The 22661-nt window shown below is 53.5% G+C and overlaps 2 protein-coding genes and 1 pseudogene across 5 annotated transcripts; 1 reads left to right on the top strand and 2 right to left on the bottom strand.

The window, feature by feature from the left end:
- Positions 1 to 1816: 1816 nt before the first annotated feature.
- Capg (capping protein (actin filament), gelsolin-like) lies at positions 1817 to 17337 on the bottom strand. 4 transcript variants are annotated; one of them, XM_005385433.2, is made up of 10 exons: positions 17238 to 17337; positions 9938 to 9974; positions 9667 to 9842; positions 9426 to 9580; positions 9136 to 9303; positions 6345 to 6494; positions 6009 to 6101; positions 5449 to 5581; positions 2843 to 2931; positions 1817 to 1988 (listed from the first exon to the last, which is right to left on the bottom strand). In XM_005385433.2, exons 2-10 carry the CDS (start codon positions 9958 to 9960, stop codon positions 1923 to 1925), a joined length of 1053 nt encoding a protein of 350 aa, XP_005385490.1. In that variant the 5' UTR covers positions 9961 to 9974; positions 17238 to 17337; the 3' UTR covers positions 1817 to 1922. The 4 variants fall into 4 exon arrangements, with proteins under 4 accessions (XP_005385490.1, XP_005385489.1, XP_005385492.1 ...); XM_005385432.2 differs by lacking the exon at positions 17238 to 17337 and adding an exon at positions 16927 to 17025; XM_005385435.2 differs by lacking the exon at positions 17238 to 17337 and adding an exon at positions 16937 to 16995.
- On the top strand, positions 15496 to 16771 carry LOC106148570. The gene is made up of 2 exons (XM_013514586.1): positions 15496 to 16111; positions 16244 to 16771. Exons 1-2 carry the CDS (start codon positions 15496 to 15498, stop codon positions 16444 to 16446), a joined length of 819 nt encoding a protein of 272 aa, XP_013370040.1. The 3' UTR covers positions 16447 to 16771.
- A 4393-nt stretch (positions 17338 to 21730) lies between the features above and the next one.
- On the bottom strand, positions 21731 to 22387 carry LOC102018946 (annotated as a pseudogene).
- Between the last annotated feature and the right edge of the window lie 274 nt (positions 22388 to 22661).

Below are 22661 nucleotides of genomic sequence, written 5' to 3'. Positions count from 1 at the left end.
GGTGACATGTCCGACACCGCAGTGCTCACAGCCTTGGAGCGGTGTTAGCGGTGACACAGGCGTGTTAAGTTCTGGCTCTGCTGCCACACTGGCTGTGGGAAGGAGGGCACAAGCCCTGAGAGTAGATGAAACAGCTGAAGCTGAGGCAGGAGGGTCCCAAGTTGAGAGTCCAGCCTGGAAAACTCAGCAGCGTAGCCAGATCTCGTTTCAAAAATAAGAAAATACAAAAAGGGACAGAGATGTAGCTCAGTGCATAGGCCCTGACTTCAATCCACAGTAGCAAAAAAAATCTTAATCTGTATTTTTCTTGGGAAAAGGCCTGGACTTCCCGTGGGAAACTTAAAATACTCCATAAACTGAAAATCCTCAGACCCCTGCCTGGCCCCATCACTTACTCTATACTTTAACCACCCGACCTGACCCTGCGCTGCCTGAGGTGAGGCCGGGAGTCTGCAGAGGTCAGGGAGGGAGACACACAGGGGCTGAATTTCCTATGCTCCTTGGCCCAATCAGCAAGAGCCCGAAACAAGAACATCAACTGGGGGCAGGCGGGGAAAAGCGGCTCCCCAGGATGGGAGAAGGTTGAGAGCTGGCCCCGGGCCACGCTAGCCTGGAGTCTTCCTGTGCCCCAGAGCAGCCCTGGCCCGTCAGCCAAACACGGGCAGTGTCCTATGAGGGACAGCCTGACTTCAGTGCAGCTGTCAGATGTCCCCCTTTTTTGGGAGGGGTGCTAGGGATCAAACTCAGGATGCCATGTAGGTATGACAGAAAACAGGTACATATTTAAATTTTTAAAAATGTATTACAGTAAGAGACACTGCCATTAATCCTCTTTAAAAAATCCCTCTTGCTTTGATCACACTTTTTTGTTGTTTTTGTGTTTGTTTTTGAGACAGGGTCTCTCTGTGTAGTCCAGGCTGGCCTCAAACTCACTATGTAACCCAGGCTCGTCTCAAGCAGTCCTCCTGCCTCAGCCTCCCGAGTGCTGGGGTTATAAGCATGCCCCACCACACTCAGCAAGATCACACTTTTGAAGCACTCTTCTTTTGAGACAGGGTCTTACTTTGTAGCCCAAACTGGCCTTGAACTCAAGGTGATCCTCCTGCCTCAGCCTCCTCAGTGCTGGGACTATAGGTGTGTGCCACCACCCCTAGCTCTCTGAAGCAGTTCTTCACATCCTTTCATGTCTTTATAATGTGGATCAAAAACATAGTGAAGGCTGCTGCCAAGCACCATCCAACAGAAAGAGCTCGTAAAAATACACACTGTCCTCATCTGCTTTATTCACTGGCTCTGGTACTGTGTGACTTGTGGCTCCTCCTCCAAGTCAAAATGACCATGAAAAAAAGGAAATGTTTTGAATCAGTTCAGGACATGGAGGCAGCACTATAGTGCAGCTGAAGACACTCATGGAAGACGACTTCCAGAACCGCTTCAGAGAGCGGCAGAAAGGATGGACTAAGTGTGTTCGAAGAGAGAGGGAGGACTGATGGGTTTCGTGGCAGTGTCTTAGAACTGAAATATTTACCGCCTGTTCCGATCACCCCCATGCACTAGGCACCCGCTGTCCCACTGAGCTGAGCCGCAGCCTGAGTGTTCATTTGAAGCTGGGGCTTCTCAGGCCCGAGTGAGTGCTGGCTTGGATGGAGATGTGTCCTGAGCCCGCAGCCACAATTGTCCCGCCAGGCTGCAAGCGACCCCGGGCCTGGCACTGGGCCACCCGCTGAAGTGCCCAGCAGTACCTGCCAGCGCCAGCTCCGCTCGGCCTTGGCCCCCAGGGTGGGGCTGAGCCGGGCGAACAGAGACCGAGGAGAGCTGGGAAGGCACGTGTTTACTTTATTATTGCACACTGGCAGGGCACCAGGAGGAGGCGCAGGCAGGCGGGGGCGCGGGCAGGGTGCAGGGCAGGTAGCCGCCCACCCTCACTTCCAGTCCTTGAAGAATTGCTTGAAGATGGGGCTCTCTCGGCCCTGGGGCAGGATCTCCACCTGCAGGACAGGGCGAGAAGTCTGGCTCACAAAGTTGTCAGCCCGGCCGGGCCGGGGAGAGGGTATCGGGCACCAGGCCAGAGTCTGCGTGCATCCGGGCCAGGGAGGCCCCAGATAAACCAAGAGCCGAGACACAAAGTGACAGCAACACAGGCTGAGAAGACAGATTGCGTGCAGACTTGGGTACAGCCAGGCGTGCCAGCACACACCTGAAATCACAGCACTCAGGAGGCTGAAGCAGAACGATCAACGGGTTCAAGGCCAGCCTGAATTACACAGCAAGACCCTGTCTCACAAGCAAACAAGACTTGGGTACACAGTTTGACACTACCATCGATTACAGGCTAGCCATGTAGGAAGGACTTAGCTAGCCACCATGCTGGGGCTAGGGGAAGTAGCAGCCAGGAACAGAGGCCCAGAGGAAGAGCACAAACCATCCACAAGCACACCTCAAGGACAGCTCCCCAGTATCCTCTCTGAAAGTCAGATAACATAAAAAAACACACTGGGCTTCATGGCACACTATAATCTCAGCACTCAGGAGGCAGAGGCAGGAGAATTGCCACAAATTTGAAGCCAGCCTGGGCTACATAGTGAGTTCAAGGCCAGCCTGGACTACATAGCAAGACCCTGTCTCAGAGAAACCCAAAAAAGAAAAAGAAAAAACAAAGAAAGTAAGACAAGTCTTTAAATGTTGCAGGACTGGGAGGGCCTCCCCACGGGGTGGGTGTGAGAGGGCGGCCTCACTGTTCCCCACTATGTCCAAAGTTCTCCTGCCCGCTTGTCCCGTCCGAGAGGTGCGGCGGCCACAGGAAGGGCACAGCAGGGGGCTGTGGATCGGGGCGTCCCCTCACCTGAGTGTTCGGAGCATACTGCATGCGGGAGATGAAGTCCTCGGCCACTTGAAGGGCTGCCTGCCGCTCCTTTTCGTTAGCTTTTCGTCCTGGATCACAGGAAGGGGATGTTTCGAAAGAGCAGAGACCCTCTCTAGCCTTCGTCCTATTCTTCTTGAAATCCCTTCCCCACCCCTTTTTGGCCCTGGGGATTAAACCCAGGGCCTTCACTCTGAGCTCCAGCTCCAGCTCCAGCTCTTTTTATTTTTTACTTTGAGACAAGATCTCACCAAGTTGCTAAATTGCCCAAGCTGGGCTCCAACTTGCAGTCCTCCTGCCTCAGCCTCCCAGAGTACTGGGATTACACATCTGCACTACCATGCCCAGTGCTTGAAATGTAAACCCCTCTGTTCCACAGAGCAGCTGGCAACGTAAACAATTATAAAGCTAAAGAGCTTTTCGGAGGTATGAAGTCAGTCCCTTAAAACTTTTTCCAAATTGGTAGCTTGAAGCTAAATGAAAACTTCTCTTTTGCCCAGGTCTGATCAGAACCTTCCCCTCTGGAGCTGGGTGTGCGTTATGGCAGAGCGCTTACCTGGCAGGCACAAGACCCTGGGTCCCGCCCCCAGTACCACAAAATCCTCAAGCACCTTCTGCTCTGACCAGGCCCCAGGGACATTTCAGCAAGAATAGGTTTTCCCCCCGTGCCTCAAACCAAGGCCTGGGACCCTGCCCTGTCCCCTCGGCCTGTCTGCCTTAGTGTTTGCTACAGGCCTTTCTTTTTTTTTTTTTGGCGGTACCGGGGATTGAACTCACAACCTTTCGCTTGCCAAGCAAGTGCTTATGCCACTGAGCTGTATCCCTAGCCCTGCAGGCCTTTCTTGTAGCACTAAGCAGGACAGATGGTTGATTATAGAGGTGAACTGACTGCCTCCCGTAATGCCAGCAGCCTACACTGGCCTGATGGCTATGCCAGCGAACTGCTCATAAACATGAAGCTCAGTCAGTATCATGGCTGGTAAATCCCAGCACTCTGGGAGGCTGAAGCAGGGGGATCACAAGTTCAAGCCCAGGCTGGGCAACACAGTAAGACCCTGACTCAAAACAGGCCTGCGGTTGTAGCTCAGTGTGGCCCTGGGTTCGGTCCCCAGTACCCAAAACAAAACAAACCCACAGAGAATTCACCCACTTCCACAGTAGTGCAGATTGCTCCAGCAGAAGGCATTTTTCTGTGGAAACTGCCGTGAATGGCGGTTGCTTTCCGGCCCAGCTATCAAAATCCCAGTAAGTACAAGGTATCTGCAAGTGCCAGGTGTGGTAGCACACAGCTGTGATCCCAGCACTCAGAGGCTGAGGCAGGAGGATTGCCACAAGTTTGAGGCCAGCTTGGGCTACCTTGTGAGACCCTGTCTTAAAAACGGACAGAAACTGTCCTTCCATGGTGAGGTGACTAGCTGCACCCCTACTCATGGGCACTTCTCTTCCTGGCCTCCTGAGTCTCCTGTTTCCCCTCAGGCTTCTCTTTCTGTAATGCTTGCTTGCTTGGGGTTAGAGATCCTCTGTGCGCCTCTGGGGACACTCCATGCCTGGCATCGGTTCCACTGAGCACCGCCCCTCCGCAGAGGTCTCCCAAAGTCCCCCTTCGCCCCGTCCCCGCTGGGTTAGGACACCTGGGCATGACCTGCCTGGGTGTAGCCAGCCTGAGACAGAGCGCCTCACCCGTCCTGACCAGGCTGGGGGCTGGTGGTTTCTTGGCTTTGTTGGTTCACTGCACAGTTATGTATTGAGCAAATGCTATTTCATCAAGACTCTCAGGTAAACACAGCTCCCGCCTTTGAGAAACTTCTAACCTGCCCAGGGAGGTAAGACATGCTCAGGAAAGCCAATCAGATGGGGTGCCGTGGTGCATGCCTGTAATCACAGCACTCAGGAGGCTGAGGCAGGAGGATCACTGAGTTTGAGGCCAACCTGGGCTACATAGTGAGTTCCAGCCCAGTTTGAACTACATAATAAGACCCTGCCTCAAAAGAAAAAAAAAAAAGGAAGAAGAAAGAGAGAAAGGGAAACAAAAAAAAAAAAAAAAAAAGAAAGAGAGAAAGGGAAACCAGGGAAAAGTAGCCAAGCTTCCAGGGTTGCTCAGGCTTTGAGTACAGTTTCAACATTTTCTGTGGTCAAAGTGAGCCAGGTAGACTTTTGCAAAACAGCATTTCTCTTTCCAGCTGATATAATCTCAGAAAAACAAGTTCTGCAAGTCCACTCCCCACTGCGTAAAGTATTTAAGTTACCTAAAATCCAACCCTGTCACACCTGGGAGGCAGAATCCCGGGATCAGGGGCCCCAGAGCCCTGAAGGCCTAGGACTGGGCGAGGCCAGTGGTTTTCAGAGCGCGTCCTGGAACCCCACAGGGAACCCTCGGGGAACTGATTTCACAGGCACAAGCTCAGATTCCACCACAGACCGAGCGAACAGAGTGTGTGCGGGCAGGACAGGGCCCGGCTGTGTTCTGGAGCAGGCCCTGGGGCCGGAGGCCGGCCATACTTTCGGGACTTCACGGTGGCGACAGCAAAGAGAACACCATCGGGCAGGCAGCTGCAGGGACCGCAGACTGGTGCAGGGAGCCCGCCTACCCTTCCAGATGTAGATCTTGCCGCAGAGCCCATTGTCCAGCACAAAGCAGTCGTCAGGGATCAGCAGCTCGGGGCCGAAGGGGCTGGAGTCGGCCACCTTGGTCAGGTGCATCTTTCCGGTGGCATCGGAGACCTGGGGAGGCAGCGCAGTGCTGGACCGAGCCCAGGCCAGCCCCCCGCCCCAAACCCGAGGGAGCGGGCACCGGGTCCGCCCCCGCGCCTCCCCGCCTCCTCCCCCGCACCTCAGCCCAGCCAGGAGCCTGCTGCACTCCACCCCCACCTCCGCCCCTGCCCCCGAGCGCAGTGCATCTGGAAGCAAGCGGTTTCTGAACTACAAACACACGCACAGAGCCCAAAAGGTAAAGCTCAGCAGTGGCTTCAAACCTTCACCAAGGGGCCGGAAGCAAATGGCATTGTCTCTTCCGGAAGTTCGACCGGCCACCCCATCCTCCTCTCCTCCAGTCTTGCAAATGCCTCCCCGCTTCCCACGGTCTCCTCCTCAGCCCCGGGGCCCCCAGCTGCTCTGTGAAGCCCCCAGCCCTAGCCGGCCCAGCGCCCACCTTGTACAGAGCTGCAGCCTGGGCATTGGTCTGGTCGGCTCTGAGGTCCTCCTCGGGGTTGCCCTCCTTCAGAGCAGGCTTGGGGCCCAGAACCTGTAGGGGCGGGGCAGCCTGGGTTTGCTGGATTCCTGCCCCAAAACTTTCAAGCCATCGCGCCCAGAGCCACCTCCTCCAGAGGGACACACTGTGCATCATACCCAGGCACCCTGCGAGCTGGCCACAGGCTGGGCAGAGTCCCAGGGGCCCTGCCGTCCTCTATCCCCACCCTCACACCCCCGGCCCTTCCTGGCCTTTCTAAGAAGCAGGGGCTCCCAGCCCTCCTGCCATGTCCCCGACCTGGATCATCTCGCCGGGCTCTTCCCCATCGGTGATGATCTCCACCTGGGCCTTGCCCTGCCGCTCACTGTCCCGGATGGCCAGGGCCAGGTCCCGAGCCTTGTTGCGCTCCAGGATGTTGGACTTCCCTCCGCACCAGGTGAAGATGTTCTGCGGGAAGCGGGGCATCCCAGCTCAGAGCGAGCACCCCAGATCCCACCCTAGCTCAGGGGAAAGAAAGGCCCCCTCTACCCCTCAGGTCCTCCAGGTCAGGGCAATCAAGAAGGCAGGGGCAGAGGGGAGAGACCTCTGAGAAGGGCCATGACCGTGCTGTCGGGGCACTGCCTGCCCTCTGGCCATCTTACTCCCTGTTTTGGTTTGTTTTGTTGTTGTCTGAAATAGGGTCTTGCTATGTGGTTCAGGCTGGTCTTGAACTCACGGCTCAGCCTTAGCCTCCAGAGTGCTGGAGTTACAGACATTCGCCACCACGCCTGGCTTGTTTTGTTTTTTTTAAAATCCACACCACTTATTGCCATATATTTAAAACCTATCTCAGCTGGACATGGTGCATGCTTGTAATACCAGCACTTTGGACACCCAAGGCAGAAAGATTGAAAGTTTAGGCGAAGTGTGGACAGCTTAGCAACTTAGAGGGACTCTGAAAAAGTTTTTTAAAAATTTTTTTAACAGGCTGGGGATATAGCTCAGTGCAAAGGCCCTGAGTTCAATCCCCAGTACCATCAAAATAAATATGTCTAATTCCTCTTTCTCAAATCTAAGCTGCAGGGCATGAAGGTTTAGTTTTGTTTTGTTCGCTATTATATAATCACTGCTAAAACGGAACATCTTTAGACAAAAATACATGCTGAATGAATGAGTGGTGAATGAATGAGTGAGTGAATGAATGAATGAGTGAGTGAATGAATGAATGAGTGAGTGAATGAATGAGTGAGTGAATGAATGAGTGAGTGAATGGATGAATGAATGAGTGAATGAGTGAGTAATGAATGAATGAGTGAGTGAATGAGTGAATGGATGAATGAATGAGTGAATGAGTGAGTGATGAATGAATGAGTGAGTGAATGAGTGAGTGATGAATGAATGAATGAGTGAGTGAATGAGTGAATGGATGAATGAATGAGTGAGTGAATGCTGCACCAGCAGAGCCCAGTATCTCAGCCCATCTCTCCTGACTCCCAGTGGGTGGTGAGGCCCGTCAGCTGGTTCTGCCCCCTCGTCCACCACGAGGAGTCCTCTCTACCAACGCTCCTGGACTGACCTTCCGGCCGCAAATCCTGGAGACTGGGGAAAGACATCCTGTGTCCTCACGAACCGGGTCTCACTCCCACAGCCAAACTGCTCTCACTGCTCCCGTCCCACACCAAGTCCCACTCACATCCCGGTCTCCATCCACGGCTGCATCCTTCCCCTGTGCCCTCAGCTGTATGACACCCCCACCCCAGGTTCTGGGACGCCTGGCTTCAGCTCGGGCGAAGGCCCCCACCCTGCACATCCCCAGTCCCTGACCGCCACTGCCGTCACGCCTTGCTGTGGGTGACAGCAGCTGACCGGCCCGCCCTGGCTGCCTGCGTGTGGGGCCCTCGGTAGCACCTGTGCTGGTTCAGAGAGCATCAGTCACAGAATGAGCGGGTAAGTAAATAAACTAATGAAAATGTGTATCAAGCCACTATCTTAGAGCTACAAAGGCTTCCAAGAGAAGCGGAAGGTAAGCTACAGAGCCTTCGAGGCAACAGCTGGATTTTGGGGGCTGGTTTCTGTCCTTATAGAGTCAGCCCTCTGCATCTGTGGGCTCCACCAGAGTCAAGTGGCTGAAAATCAAAAACATTCGGAAAAAGCCAGGTGTGGTGGTGCACACCTATGCTCCCAGCACTTGGGAAGCTGAAGCAGGAGGATCACCACAAGGATCACTTCAATTTGAGGCCAGATTGAACTACATAGTGAGACTCTTGTCTCAAAAAAAAAAAAAAGAAATCAGAAAAAACTATATCTCTACTAAACACATACAGACTTTTTTCTTGCCACGATTCCCTAAGCAACACAAGGCAACTATTCACACAGCAGTCATTTTGTTGTAGGTGTTATGAGTCATTTAGAGATGGCTCATGTGGGAAACATGTCTATAATCCTTGTGGGTGGGTTTAACTGTGGGTGAGTTTGTGACTCATTGAGACCATGTCTCAAAATTTAAAATTTGAAAAAAGACTGGGTGGGGATGGCCAGGCATGATGGTGCACACACATCACCCAAGTATTCTGGGAGGCTGAGGTAGGAGGCCAGCAATTTCAAACCCAACCGGGACAACTTAGTGACTTAACAAGACCCTGTCTCAAAATAAAAAAAAGAAGCTGGGCATGGTGGAGCACACCTGTAATCCCAGCACTGCGGAGGCTGAGGCAGGAGGACCCTCGCAAGTTCAAAACCAACCTGGGCTACAAAGCAGTGAGCTCAAGGCCAGCCTGAACTGCATAGTGAGACCCTGTCTCAAAAAGACAATAAATAAATAAATAAATAAATAAATAAATAAATAAATAAATAAAAATAAATAAAAGAAGAAGAATGTGCAGTTTACATGCAAAGTCATAGCTTTAGGTTTATGTGGAGGTCTTGAGCATTTGCGCGGGCCCAGAGAACAACCCCTGCAGACACTGAGGGCTGCTTACTGTGTTTTCTCGGGGCCGGAGCGGCGGCTGTGGGATGGGCCCCAGCCCCCCCCAACCCCCCCAGCCCCTTCCCCGGGCTCCTGGCCAGCCCTTTGCACGGTGCCGGCGCTCCACCTGCCCCTGTGACCCACCTGGCCCAGGTCCAGGATGAAGCAGTCCCCGGTGTTGAAGCTGTCCCAGCTCAGCGCCCGCTCAGTGGCCCGGATGTTCTTTTTCCCCTTCACCTGGTAGAGTTTCTTGATGGCAGCCGGGGCTGTCCCCAGTGACGTCTTGTGAAATGCCGACTCCACGCCACCTTCCTGCAGCCAGAAGGCCGGCCTGAGTGGGGCCGTACCCCACCCCATTGGGAGACTGCAGAAAGGGGCCCCAGCTCCAAGGGCACCGAGCGGCTGGGCAGGGAGGACGCTGGGGCGGCTCTGACCTGGTACTTGAGGCCTCGCGGGAAGTAGCTCATGAAGAGGTCGGACTCGTTGCCCTGCACCTCGCGGTGCTGCACCGGCCGCTCCCCGAGCAGGGTGTTGAGGTGCACGGCCAGCACGGCGCAGGCCCCCTGCTCATCGCGGGACGACTGCTGGCCTGTGACAGGTGGGGGGTGGCAGGCGAGACCCCCGACACAGCCAGCGCAGCCCCACCCACCGCCAGGCCTGCGCCCTGCCCCTTACCTATCCACAGGTGCAGGTGCGAGAGCTCTTCCGGACCGTTGTGCAGCACCAGGTAGGAGTCCCCCGAGAAGAAGACGCCCTGGTTCTCGGGCGCCACGGGCACCGGCTTCAGCTTCTCCACGCGCCATATGTGCAGGCCGGGAGCCTGCACGGAGGAGGCTGGGAACGGGGAGCCGCTGCAGGGAGGAGAGCGGGGGTGGGGGAGGACCCGAGCTCAGAGCCAGCCGGGGCAGCCTGGGAAGGGGTGGGGAGGGGCGGGTGCGCTGCCTACCTGTGCGGGATGGGTGTGTACATTGCTGCGTCCGGATCTGAAAGACAGAAGCCACCATCACCCAAGTGTCCTGACGGCCACTTCTCACGTGGGCCTGGGATGGCCCCAGGGAGCCAGCACCCTTCACACTCATCAGCTACCTCCTGGCCAGGGACCCCCGGAGAGGACAGTATTCTTGGTTCCCTTAACAAGTAAAGACAATAAGGCTGAGACAGCCTAAGCCCAAGGTCCCACAGCTAGTGAGTAGCTCCTGGAAACCAGATCTCTGGCCCCTGAGTCATGACCTGTCACCCACACCTGTCTTTTACTTTGGACTCCTAACCCTGGGTATTGCATGAGGCTGGGACAGCTCTCTAAGCAATATGTAACTGCTCATAGCAGAAAAGTCTAAAATCTATGACTTGGCTGGGCATGGTGGATCCCAGTACTCAGTAGGCTGAGGCAGGACTGCTCCAATTTGAGGCCAGTGTGGGCTACATAGCAAGACTCCATCTCACAAAACAACAACAAATTTTTAAGAAAAATACAGTGGCATAAGTGCCTGCCTGGCAAGTGTAGGGTCCTAAGTTCAATTCCCAGTACCAAAAAAAAAAAAGTGCCAATTACAAAAAAAAAAGAAATAAAGAAATAAAATTAATGACAACGTTTCCACCATAAAGAAGGAAAGGCAAAAACCCAAAATAACTAAATAAATTCAATCAAAAATAAAAGCAGCAATTAATAAAAAAAAAACAATCGATAAAAATGATAATGAAAAAATCAACAAAACTGATTTTAGGGGTTTTTGTTGTTGTTTTTGAGTTGGTCTCACTATGTCATCCAGACTGACCTCAAACTGAAACTGATCTTTTTAAAAAATCAATAAAAAATGATAAAACTGTTAGACAGACTGAATAGAAAAAAAAGAAGGTATAAATTTCCAATAAGGAAATGAGAGAGGGGACATCACTACAGAATCTACAGATATTAAAATGAAAAACAAGCTGAGTGGTTGGTGGTGCACATCTGTAGCGCCAGCATTCTCTTTTTTCTGTCTTTTTGAGACAGGGTCTTTCTATGCAGTTCAGGCTGGCCTTGAGCTCACTTTGTAGCCCAGGCTGGCCTCGAACTTGCAACAATCCTCCTGCCCCAGCCTCCCAAGTGCTGGAATTACAGGCGTGTGCTAACACGCCCAGCAGTCCCAGCATTCAGAATGCCTGAGGGCAGAGCTTTTTGAAAGTTTGAGCCCACACTGGGCAATTCAGTGAGACTCTTGTCTCAAAAATAAATAAATAGGGGGCTGGGGATGTAGCTCAGGGGTAGAGCACTTTTCTAGCATGTACAAGACCCTGGGATGAATCACCAGTACTGACCAAAAAAAAAAAAAAAAGCAAGTAAAAAGGGCTGGGGATGTAGCATCACCTTGCATTCTCAAGGTAGAGGGGGAGGAAAGGAAGCAGGGTAGGGGAGCAGGAAGAAATGGATTACTTGTGTTGGGGCTCAGGAAGTAATACTCAAAGTATGGCGCTGGCATTCTGACAACTTTAAAGAAACCCGCTGACCCTCCCTCCACACACCCTAGGCGGGAGGAGCTTTCTGGAAAGTCCCTACTCTGTGCCAGTAGGAATGCAGTTGTTACGCCCCGTCCCCGCGACCCCTAGAACACAAGGGTTAGGTAAGAGGCTGGGCCACAGCAGCCGGCTACTCTTCTGCGGCTGTTACCTAAGAGGCTTATTTACAGGGCCGCAAGGCATGGCGTCTGCAGTGCTTCTCCCTGCGCCTCCCAGGATAGGCCACCTCCCCCAGAGCACCAAGCCCCTGCTCCTTTCCCTAGCTCAGAACTCCGCACATAGTACAGTGTGTGTCTTTCCTTCTGCTAACCTGCATGTGTTTTAAAGGCTCAAAGATCAAACCTTGGGGAGAAGAAAATTCCTCTCACTCCTATCCCTGAGCAGTCCTACTATCTCTTGAAGAAGTTAAACTTGTAATTTTGTTTGTTTTTTTAAGACAGGGTCTTGCTATATTGCTAAGGCTGGCTTCGCACTCACTATGGAGCCCAGGCTCACCTCAAATTCACAGTGATCTTCCTGCTTCAGCCTCCCAAATGCTGGGATTATAGGTCTGTGCTACTGTGCCCAGCTAGAATTTAACAACCTATAAAATCCAAGCCTACACGACTTCACTGGTAAATTCTACCAAAAAAAATTAAAGAAGATATGATACCAATTCCATACAAACTCATTTATTTGTTTGTTTGTTTGTTTTTTCCGGTACTGGGAATCAAACTCATGGCCTTGCGCTTGCCAGGCAGGCGCTGTGCTGCTGAGCTAAATCCCCAGCCCTATACAAACTCATTTAGAATATAGAAAATTCATCCTATGCTACAAGCATTATCCTGATAACAAACCACATAACTATAAAATTACAGAACAATATTTCTCATGAACATAGCAGCAACAATGCCAGGCATGGTGGTGCACACCTGTAATCCCAGGACTCAGGAGGCTGAGGCAGGAGGATCGTTGTGAGTTTGAGTCCAGCCTGGGCTACAAAGTGAGCTCAAGGCCAGCCTGAACTGCATAGCGAGACCCTGTCTCAAAAAGACAAAAAAACAAAAAACAACAAAAAAGGCCAGGCATGATGGTGTATACCTGTAATCCCAGCACTTGGGAGACTGAGGCAGGAGGATCACCAAGAGTTCAAGGCCAGCCTGGATTACATATTGAGACCTTGTCCCCCCCCCCAAAAAAAAACACAAAATTCCACAGAATTCTAGTGAATAGAATTCAGTATTATTTTTAAAAATAACATAATGAAATGAGGCTTATCCCAGGAATGCAAGGTTGGTTTAACATCTGAAACTCAACCCATGTAAACCATCTATTGGGTGGGGAGAGAGAGAGAGAGAGAGAGAGAGAGAAGTCATTAAGTAGATGCAGAAAAAGCATTTAGTAAAAGTCTGCATCCATTCTTGATTTTTAAAAATTTTTCACAAAATTAGGAATATAAGGAAACTTCCTTACCCTGATAAAGGCATTTACCAAAAAGAAATCTTAAAATCCTCAGCTAACATTAGACTTAACAGCTGCTCCAATCCTAAACTCTCCGTGGGGAAATTCACCCACTCAGACATCAACTATCAGTTCTGTGTGTGCGGCCCTCCTCAATGTGAGTGAGGAATGCCATCTTTATTTTGTAGGTCAGTGGGGATGACTTTTTTGGGACAAGAGGCATTGGGGTGGGAGAGAATGCTAAAGACAAACGTCACAGATTGTATCTTCATGTCCCCTCAAAGCCTCATGCGCTCATAGGTGGGCTTTTGGGGGTGGCTGGATCATAGGTGTGTGATAATAGATTAGTCGTTGTTTGTTTTAGCACAGTTCTGGGTATAGGTGATGGACTGAAGAAGGAAGCCTCACCCTGGGTGTGGGTGGCACCAACCAGTTGGCTTGCAGCCTGGAAGGAATAAAAAGGGAAGGAAGGTTCCCTGCTTCCTGTCTGCCAAGCCATGGACTATTTCTCCTCTGCCGTGCCCTCCCGCCATGCCACCCCACCTTGGGGCCAGCCAATTACAAAGAACCCTCTACAAACTGTGACCCAAAATGAACCTTTCTTCCTTCAACTTGTGGATGTCAGGTATTTTGTCTCAGCAACAAGAAAGTAAATAAGACAACAAATATTTAAGCAAAATACATTAACTTCTTAAAAAGTCAGAAAACGGCCAGGTACAGTGGCTCATGCCTACAAATTCGGTATTCCACAGGCTGAGGCAGGAGGATTGTGAGGGTGAAGCCAGCCTGGGTGACATAGCAAATTCAAGGTCAACCTGAATGATTTAACAAGACACTGTTAAAAAAAGAAAGCAGAAAATGCAGTCAGTACAGTTTTACTTGCCACCTTTGTTATGTTCTCATCGCGAGCTCAGTTTCTTTGGGGAGACTTAAATGCAGAGAACTCACACCTGCAGGCACTTAATACGAGGCACACTGTGGGTCCCCCAACTGCAGGGTGGGGTTGGGGCCTGGGACACTGAGGGAGGGACTGCGAAGAGGCACCCTTAGGAGATTCTGGGGCTGCTACAGGGGAGAAGAGTGAGCCTTGAAGGATGGCTTTTCTCCCCAGCCTTCTTAGCTTTACTTTCTAAGTTTGTGCTCTCTTGAGGGTGGCTTTGAGAACAGGCTGTGGTGAGTGTGACCCAGCACCGCGAATAAAGGAAAAAGGAACAAACCGGACCGCTCCAGTAAGAAACAGCGGGCAGGCAGGAGAGGCTAAGGCAGACGGGATGAGAAGGCGGTCTTGGCATCGCACTTCCGGGTGGTGGGAGGCGGGGGGCGGCCCTTCCGGTCCTACAGGGTCTCCGGTGGCGCCCTCCCCCTGCCTGACTCAGATCTGCGGTGGAGTGGCTGCCCCAACCCAAGCTGTGGGCACAACTCAGGGAGGAGATGGTGCAGGAAACTGCCAGCTTTATTCATTTTCCTTCTGTTACTGAATGAGAATGCGGGCTATCACTCAAAATCAGGCAGCCAGACTCCAGGCTGTAACACCCCTCCCCCCAGCCACAGCAGGGTGAACACAAGGGGTTCCTTGGCTGCCCGCCCCTTCCCTACCCCGGCTGCCCGTGTCCACTACCTTAGGACACTATGAAATGTGCAAGCTAGCCTGGCGTGGGGGCACACGCCTGTGATCCCCAGCACTCGGGAGGCTGAGCCAGGAGGATCACTGCAAATTCAAGTAGTCAGTTCAAGGCCAGCCTGAACTACAGGGCAAGACCATGTCTCAACACCCTCCCCCCTCCGCAAAAAAGAATCCTGCTAGGCCTGTTTAAACAGAACCTTCCTCCACCCCATTTCCTTTTAGTGCTTTTCCTCCCTCGACCCTCACCCTGCCTCTTGGCTATAAATTCCCGCCACCCGAGCCGTACTTGGAGTTGGGCTCAATCTCCCTGGTGCTGTGGTCCCTATACCTTCGGTGACGGTCCTGATACAGTCCCCCTTATCTTGCTGTAAGTTCTTCCTCAGTAAGTTCTTCCCTACAGTGCCCCCACCCCAGGCCTGGGGTTCTGATTCCAGAAGTCAGAAATGGAGCTCAGCATCCATATGTTTTGTTTTGTTTCTGAGACAGGGTCTCACTATGTAGTTCAGCCTGGCCTCAAACTTGCTATGTAGCCCAGGCTGGCCTCGAACTTGCATCGATCTCCCTGCCTCAGCCTCTGGAGTGCTGGGATCACAGGCCTGTGCCACTACGCCCATGTGACAGATGTTCAAGTGCCGCTGATCCTGCAGGTGGACTCTGTCCAGCAGAGTCCCATGCTTGGTAGGCTGGAATCATCAGGGGTTTTTTAAGCTTCCCCAGGTCTGGGCCCCATGCTGGGCCGGCTAAACTCAGACCCCAGGGTGGAGCCTGGGTCCCGGGCTGCCCTCTGAGACCCCAGCGCCTCGACCTCTGCTCCCAGCTCCGTTGCAGAGGGTCCCTTGGACTGATCCCGTGGTCTTTTCTCCTCCACTTCCTCAGTGCTGCCGCCAGCCTCGCGGCCTTCCGTCCCTGCCCCCGCAGGCCCCGCAAGCCCAGCTGCCCCAGGAATGGTCCGGACTCCGGGGGCCTCGGCCCGCTGCAGTTCTCCCGGCCTCACCACAGCAAGGGCACCTGGGCCCTCTGCGCATTCCTCAAGCGGCCTGCGGCAGCCTGGTCGTTCTGTCCCGGGCTGTGCCGGGGGCTCAGCCCCGGGCGGGCTGTGGTGGGGGGCGGCGCAGGGAAGAGGAAGAACAGCCGGGGTCACGCGATTGAGCAGAAGGTGCAGCGAAGCGGGGAGCTGTCACCCCACACACTTCCCCAGGCAGGGAGCCTCGGCCTCTGGGGTCAGCATTAGAAGCAGGCTTAGTGCCTGCCCAGTTCCGCCCCACCGCGCCTTCGGACAGACCCAGCGACCCAGCACAGTGCGGAAACCGCTTTCCACCTGCGCTCACCGGCCTCTCCCGGAGCTCAGCGTTCGCAAGGCCCGCGCCTGCACCAGGGTCGAACCTAGGACCTCGCGCCCTGCACTCTGGGCAGACTCTCCCGATGGGCTGCGTCCCAGCCCCACCCCTCCTTTATCTCTGGCACAGAGACTTCGCTTTGTCCCACTCTGCCGCAGCGCGGAGTCAGAAGTGTCCACCCAGCTTCTGCTGCAGGCCGGGGGCTTCGGCAGGCTGTGCTGGGGTGGGGGCTGCTGGCCGTGCTCGGCCGTGACTTAGCCGCCCTTCAGGGCAGATTGGAAGAAGTGTCCTCGCCCTTCTATGGATCCCAGCAGGTAGGTCTCCTCACCACACGTCCCTGTCCTTCCCTTCGCAGGAAACCGAGCAGCACCCACCCTTCTCCTAAGGAAGAGGGGAACACGGGCGTCCACCGAAAACCTCAGCCACTCCTCCCAGCCCGGGACACTTCTGGGGACTGCAGGCCTGACACCGAGGGGCCTACACTGCTCCCCATGTGGGCAGCCAGTCGGCTGGGACTGGGAGGCACCTCCTGCCTTCGAAGCTAGAGGGCCGGCCTGAGCTCTGCGTGCTGCCACACCCGCTGCAGTCCGCACTGGGAAGGCCGAGCGGGAGGATCCATGTGAGTTCGAGGCCAGCCTGAACTACATAGGGAGACCCTGTCTCCAAAAAAAAAATGCATTTGGCTGGACCTGCCTTGCTCCCCTAACCCCACCAGCCCTCTCATCCAGTCTCCCCACAGGAACCCCCAAGTCTGGTCTGAGTTCACCTCCAGGAGGGCTAAAGGCCTCCAGGAGTCCCAGCTGCAGGCCTGGCACGTCCACCCCTAGCCAGAGTGAACTCCAAGCCTGGGCTCCCCCGTCCAAGCTCCGGCGCACCCCACTGGGACCCACCCAGCCCCAGGCAGCTGCAAGGCCGTGGTCACTCGAAGCATCTGGAGTCTGCCTAGGCCACGGACGCGGTCCCGGCTGTCTCCAGGCGTGGCAGCCAGCCCTCCTCTCTCCGCCTGAGGGTCCCGCCAGCCCCCGCCTCCCGCTTTACCTCTGCACACCTCTGCCTCCGCTCACTTGCTTCTCAGGCTCTTCCTCCCAGCTGCCCCACCCGCTCCCCACTTCCTGATCCAGCGGCCCCACCCGGCTGCCCCACCCACGGGAGGGAGAGGCGGTGCTGGCACAGGAGGCCTCCACAGAGCCTGGGCACCGAGCCCTGGCCGCTGGTGCTGCCAGCTCAGCTTTTCCCAGGCACCGGGAAGCCACAGGTCCCAGCCTTGCTGCAGCAGCCCCAGCAGAGGCAGGAGCTGGGGGGCATCTCCAAGTGTGGGACCCGCAAGGAAAGCTCTGTTCCCCACTTACCAGCCCCGCAGGCTCCTCAGCAGCCGGGCCAGCCCGTGCTGCCCAGTTAGTCACATTTCCTGGGTGGGGTCAGCTCCCGATCACTGTTTCCGCCTCCCCAAACGCATCTCTGCCCCATCCCCGAAGGGGATGGATCCTGCCCCACCCTAGCTCAGTTCTGAGCTAGGTATGCACCACACCTTTAGTCCCAGCTACTCCCAGCTGCTCCGGAGGCTGGAGCCGGAGAATCACGTAGAAAGTCTGTCTCAAAAAAATACAAACAGCCGGGCATGGTGGCACACGCCTGTAATCCCAGCACTCAGGAGGCTGAGGCAGGAGGATCCTTGCAAGTTCGAGACCAGCCTGGGCTACAAAGTGAGCTCAAGGCCAGCCTGAACTGCATAGCGAGACCCTGTCTCAAAAAGACAAACAAACCCAGTCAAAAAACTGGGTAATTGAAAAAGAAAAAAGAAAAAATTTGAAACAAGCTTTTGTTAAAAATAAATAAATAAAATTTTTAAAAAAAGCTTTTGTTAATAAGGAGGAAAGGGGTTGAGGGAAGTAGGGAAATGAGGGAAAAAAAGAATCAAATTATATTATGTACAGGTACAAAATTCCTATAATGAATATGATCATTATATATACCTAAAATGTACCAATAAATTTAATTAATAAAATTTTAAAAGGGCAACTGAAAACCAGGCGTGGTGGCACACACCTGTAATCCCAGCACTCAGGAGGCTGAGGCAGGAGGACTGCTGTGAGTTCAACACCAGCCTGGGCTACATAGTGAGTTCAAGGCCAATCTGAACTGCATACTGAGACCCTTTCGTAAATAACAACAACAAAAGGGCAACTGAAATGAATGGACACTTAGAAAAGTACAGATGGCCAATTAATACGTGAAATATGTTCCACATCTCTGGGCATTTGAGGAATGCAAATTAAAACAACACTGAGACTCCAGCTCACTCTACAAATAACAGCTAACAAAAACTAAAATGTACAAGGAAATGTAGCAATCCTAAACATACCTAATGTGCTTAACAGAACTTCAAAATACATAAAAGAAAATGCTAGAACTAAAAAAAAAGTAGTCTTGGCAACTCACTCGGGCCCCCTGCTGTCCCTCTCTTGGACAGAAGGTTTCTTTCCCTCAATAAATATATTCTGCTCTTAAAAAAAAAAGAAAAGAGGGGCTGGGCATTTAGCTCAGTGGCAAAAGCGCCTGCCTGGCAAGTGCAAGGTCGTGAGTTCAGTGCCCGGTACCGGAGAAAAACCAAAAAAAAAAAAAAAAAAAGAAAAGAAAAAACAGGAAACTTTTTGCAGATATATGTTCATGATCTTAATTATGGTGATGATTTCATGCACATTTACACCTCGTAAAGCTTATTAAACCATGTGCTTTAAGTATGTAATATACACAGTATGTTCAGTTGTGTCCAGAAAGCTGTAAAAAAAGGCGGGGGGAGGGGGGGCGGCTAGTGGAAATCTGAAAGAATAAGATAAGCAAACTGTTTAGTAAAGCACAAATATCAATTTTTGCTTTATCAGAAAAAGAATTAAGATGTAAACCCCCCACAATGAATGGGATCATCATATGCCACAAACATGCACTAATAAAAAAGTAAAAATAAAAACAAAATAAAATAAATAAAAGTAAAAAGGGCTGGGAACCAAACCAAGCCATGTGCTACAGTCTCACCAGAGCAGGATGGGAAGTTACATGTTCTCCCAACGAATGCAGCCTGGAGCTGGCAGCCGATGTCCCCAGGGCCAGCTGACAGCGTTAGAAACAGGCCTTGACCCCACTGAGACCACAGACTGTGCAGGAACCGGGTAGGGAAGTTAAGGGTGGTACAGTTTGGTTACTTACTAGCTGCCCTTCCTCAGGCCAAGGATTCAACCTCCGGGAGCCTCGTTTGGTCCAGTCTATAAAATGGGCACACACAAAAAATGTGATGATTACATGAGACCTTATCAGTAACAAGCAGATAATAGATGCTTAATAAATGGAGCCTGCTTTCTCGTCCCTTTGGTGCGCCATTCATCCCAGCACTGGGAGTTTACCAAGGGGACCGGGCAGCTATGCCCCGCCCCCAGCTCAGGGGTTACCCCAGAAGGAGGGAAGTTAAACCCCAGGTTCCCGTCTCCTCATCTCCTCACCCCTCCCCAACCCGGTCCTAGCCGGTTTCTGCTCGGTCAGGAGTGCAGAACGTGGGTGGCACCCACTCTCAGGGGACAGGATGAATGCGAACCCCCGTTCCTCCGCTCGCTCTGCGGCCGGGGTGGGGTTTGCAGAGAGGGCTGAACCAAGGAGCAGGTTCTGCATACTTAGCGCGGGCCAATGGCTTAAGCTGGAAACACCCCAGAACTCGCTTTTTATGGGGCTCACAGTTCTCTCCCTCGGGCTTCTCCGTCCCAAACTACTTGAGTTTGTCCCAAGTGGAGTAACAGGAGGGCTTGGGCCCCGCGGCCGCGCCCTCCCGCCGGATGAGCCGCCCCGGGCGGACGCAGCGGAGGCGCGGCGCCCCGGCCTGCCAGACCCCTGACCCCCGGGGTCGCTGCGCCCCACCCCCGAAGGACGCGAGCGGGCTCTGGCCGGCGCCGAGTCCCAGGAGAGGCCCCGGACCTGCCGCCCGCTCGGCCTGCAGCCATCGGGGTACCGAGGGACCCAGCCGCGGGCCGCGGGTGGCTCTTGGAAAACTGAAGACAGCCGAGTTGTGTCCACTTCCCACTCAGTCCCCAGGTCCTGAGCCTCAGTCGTGCTACCACAGCTATGGCTCCGAGTGCCTACTGCGTGCTTGGTGCTTTAAATGTGATCTCCAGTCCCCCTGTCCGCCACCGTTATTCCTGCTCAATACAATGGGGAATTCCGCCGGGCGTAGTGACACACACCTGTAATCCCAGCACTTGGGGAGGCTGAGGCAGGGAATCACTGAGAGTTTGAGGCCAGCCTGAGCTACACAGCGAGATCCCGTTAAAAAAAGAAAAGAAAAACAAACAAACAAACAAACAAACAAACAAAAACGGTGAGGAATTCCTGGAAGGCTGGTCTCGATTCAGAAGAAATCCGGGCAGCCATGGTCTGCCCCAGGAGGCGGGGCCTTCAGGAAATGTGTCAAATGGCCCGCGCTTCTGCCTGAGTTGGCAAAGCCTACAGGGAACGCCCTGCAAGATGTCAGCTGAGGACATCAGCAGCAGGCCCAGGGCTCTGCATACCGTGATAAGAGGTCTTTTTCATTTCTTCGGTCGCAGCTTTTTTGTTTTTTGAGACAGGGTCTAACTATGCAGGTCAGACTGGCCTTGAACTCCCTATGTGGCTCAGGCTGGCCTCAAACTCCCAATGATCCTCCTGCCTCAGCCTCCTGAGCTTTTTGGAAGCAGCTTGGCAAAGCCCAGCAGCATGAGTTTCTCTGAGGCTGCAGATGGCTTTGTAACAACCCAAACCCTGGGTCTCCCTGATGCTCAGACCACCCTCCCTCCTCTTACCCGCCCTGTTTCAACCCCTCTGTTCTCCCGGCAGCCTCAGCTTGGATGTCCCTCCTCTGAAACGGCCTCCTTGGTGCTCCCTGGGGCCTGGGCCTCCGGGTCTACAGCCCCAGCCACGCCCTGTGAGCAAATTCGGCTTTCCACAGAGTACCTGTTGGCCCTTGGCCCACTTCAGGCAGCCGGGTCTGCCGGGGCTCTGCTAGACACAGTCCTCCTGGAGCATGCATGTCCTCCACATTTTTTAGGCTAAGTTTACATGAGAGGCACAACTTATATCAGCACAGTTGTAGCACCCATGGTTGTAGCACCCATGTTCAGCGCATCCCCAACAAGGCATGGAACACTTGCCACCACCCTGGAAGCTCCTGCCGCGGTTTGTCATGTGACACATGTGCCCCTACGGTCAGTACCTGTGGCCCAGGGGCCACACGGAGTCCTCCCTGTAACCCCAGCACCCCGCGGAGCACCGGCAGGTGACAACACCCACAGTTCTCCCCGGCTGCAGTAACAGAACCCCAGCCCTTCTCGTCCCGGGGACTAGGAGAGCCCGGCAAGGTACCCTATAGCTCTGAAGAGAATGAAGGCTTGGACACGTGCAAGGTGCTAGTACTTACTCCCAAGAGCAGGATGTTTCCGGGATGAACACTGGGCTGAAGGGAAGCAGCGGAGAGAAGCTTTCGCACTGATTTCCGGATGTGGCGACTTGGGCTCTGCGGCTGCCAGAGCTGGCCGGCTCTCAGCCCCTGCGTCCGGGGACCCAGGCCCAGGGCTGATTTCCAGAGCTGACAACCCCCCGGAATAGCAGAACCATCTCCCTAGCCGTTGCTTATAACCCTTACACTTGACCTGCAAGTGCATTTTTTTAAATCATCTCATAGGTCCCTAGGAATGGCCAGGGGTCAATATTTTCTGAATAACTCCCAAGATTCAGGAAGTTTTGTTTGGTTTTTCTTTGTTGTTGTTTTTTTAACCTTAAAATTCAATGTTCATTACAAAGGTCAATGGTGATTCTGATGACGAGTTTATTGGTAGGATTTCTGGTAACAAGCATGGGCACCAGGGCCTCCAGAGCTTTTGGATTTGCAGCGACATTGTCGGGGGTGGGGGTGGGGTGGGGTGTCAGCTACCAGCAGGGTCCGGTCGTACGGGATGAGAGTATCTTTGATCTCCTTGGAAGCCTCCTCCGCATATTTCTAGTAATAGGCCGGCAGGGCTTTGGAGATGGACTGATGGAGGGTGTAAATCCAGGCCACGTGACCGTCACCCTGCACACAGACTCAGATGCCAACACAAGCAAACTGATCCTTGCCCAGAAGCAGAACAGACTCCAGTAACTTGTACCGCAGCGTGCACGGCTTGATCTTCTCCAGGGGACGCCCGTTCACCTTGATGAGGCCACTGCCCCATTTGCAGGGTGCCATGGCTGTCACTGTCTTCTTGAGACCAATGACTTGCCCGGCTTTGGTGCAAGGGCGGCTATAGTCTGTCCCTTGGGCGGCATGGCTGCTATTGTAGATTGGAGCCTCTCACCGCAACCGGAAAAGGGCGTTTGGTTTTTCTAAACCACTGCTGGTGCCCTAGTCTTCCTCCATGAACCCTTAGGAGAGCGGGACTGTCCAGTACAGCATGGGTGGGCCAGAGGTACACAGGAGGAGCATGAGGTCCAGACAGGGCGCCATGTGATTAGGGCAGGAGGTGGAGGCCCCCAAAGGACGCAAGAGGACAAGCTCACCCCTCTCCTGCCAGAATCACCCCAGTCCCCAACACCACTGTTAGGTCAATTAACAGCTGACAGTACTGAGTGCTGGCACCATATGGTGGGTGCTGCCCCTATATGATTATCTTCATCCTCCCCTTTACTCCTAAAGTAGATCCTCAGCCAGCTGTGGTGACGCACACCTATCATCTCAGCACTCTCGGGAGGCTGAGGCAGGAGGATTGCTGCAAATTTGA

Source organism: Chinchilla lanigera, unplaced genomic scaffold, assembly GCF_000276665.1.
Source record: "Chinchilla lanigera isolate Chin_1 unplaced genomic scaffold, ChiLan1.0 scaffold00023, whole genome shotgun sequence".
Taxonomy (NCBI): domain Eukaryota; kingdom Metazoa; phylum Chordata; class Mammalia; order Rodentia; family Chinchillidae; genus Chinchilla; species Chinchilla lanigera.
This window is presented reverse-complemented; position numbering and strand designations above follow the sequence as displayed.

What these genes read in the sequence shown, in the direction of transcription:
- Capg (XM_005385433.2), bottom strand. Translation starts at nt 9,960, where the DNA reads ATGTACACACCCATCCCGCACAG. An exon ending in TCATCCTGGACCTGGGCCAG is followed by an intron (nt 6,495 to 9,135) that starts GTGGGTCACAGG and finishes CGCTTCCCGCAG; the next exon opens with AACATCTTCACCTGGTGCGG. An exon ending in AGTATGCTCCGAACACTCAG is followed by an intron (nt 1,989 to 2,842) that starts GTGAGGGGACGC and finishes CCTGTCCTGCAG; the next exon opens with GTGGAGATCCTGCCCCAGGG.
- LOC106148570 (XM_013514586.1), top strand. Translation starts at nt 15,496, where the DNA reads ATGGTCCGGACTCCGGGGGCCTCGGCCCGCTGCAGTTCTCCCGGCCTC. An exon ending in CTTCGGCAGGCTGTGCTGGG is followed by an intron (nt 16,112 to 16,243) that starts GTGGGGGCTGCT and finishes TTCCCTTCGCAG; the next exon opens with GAAACCGAGCAGCACCCACC.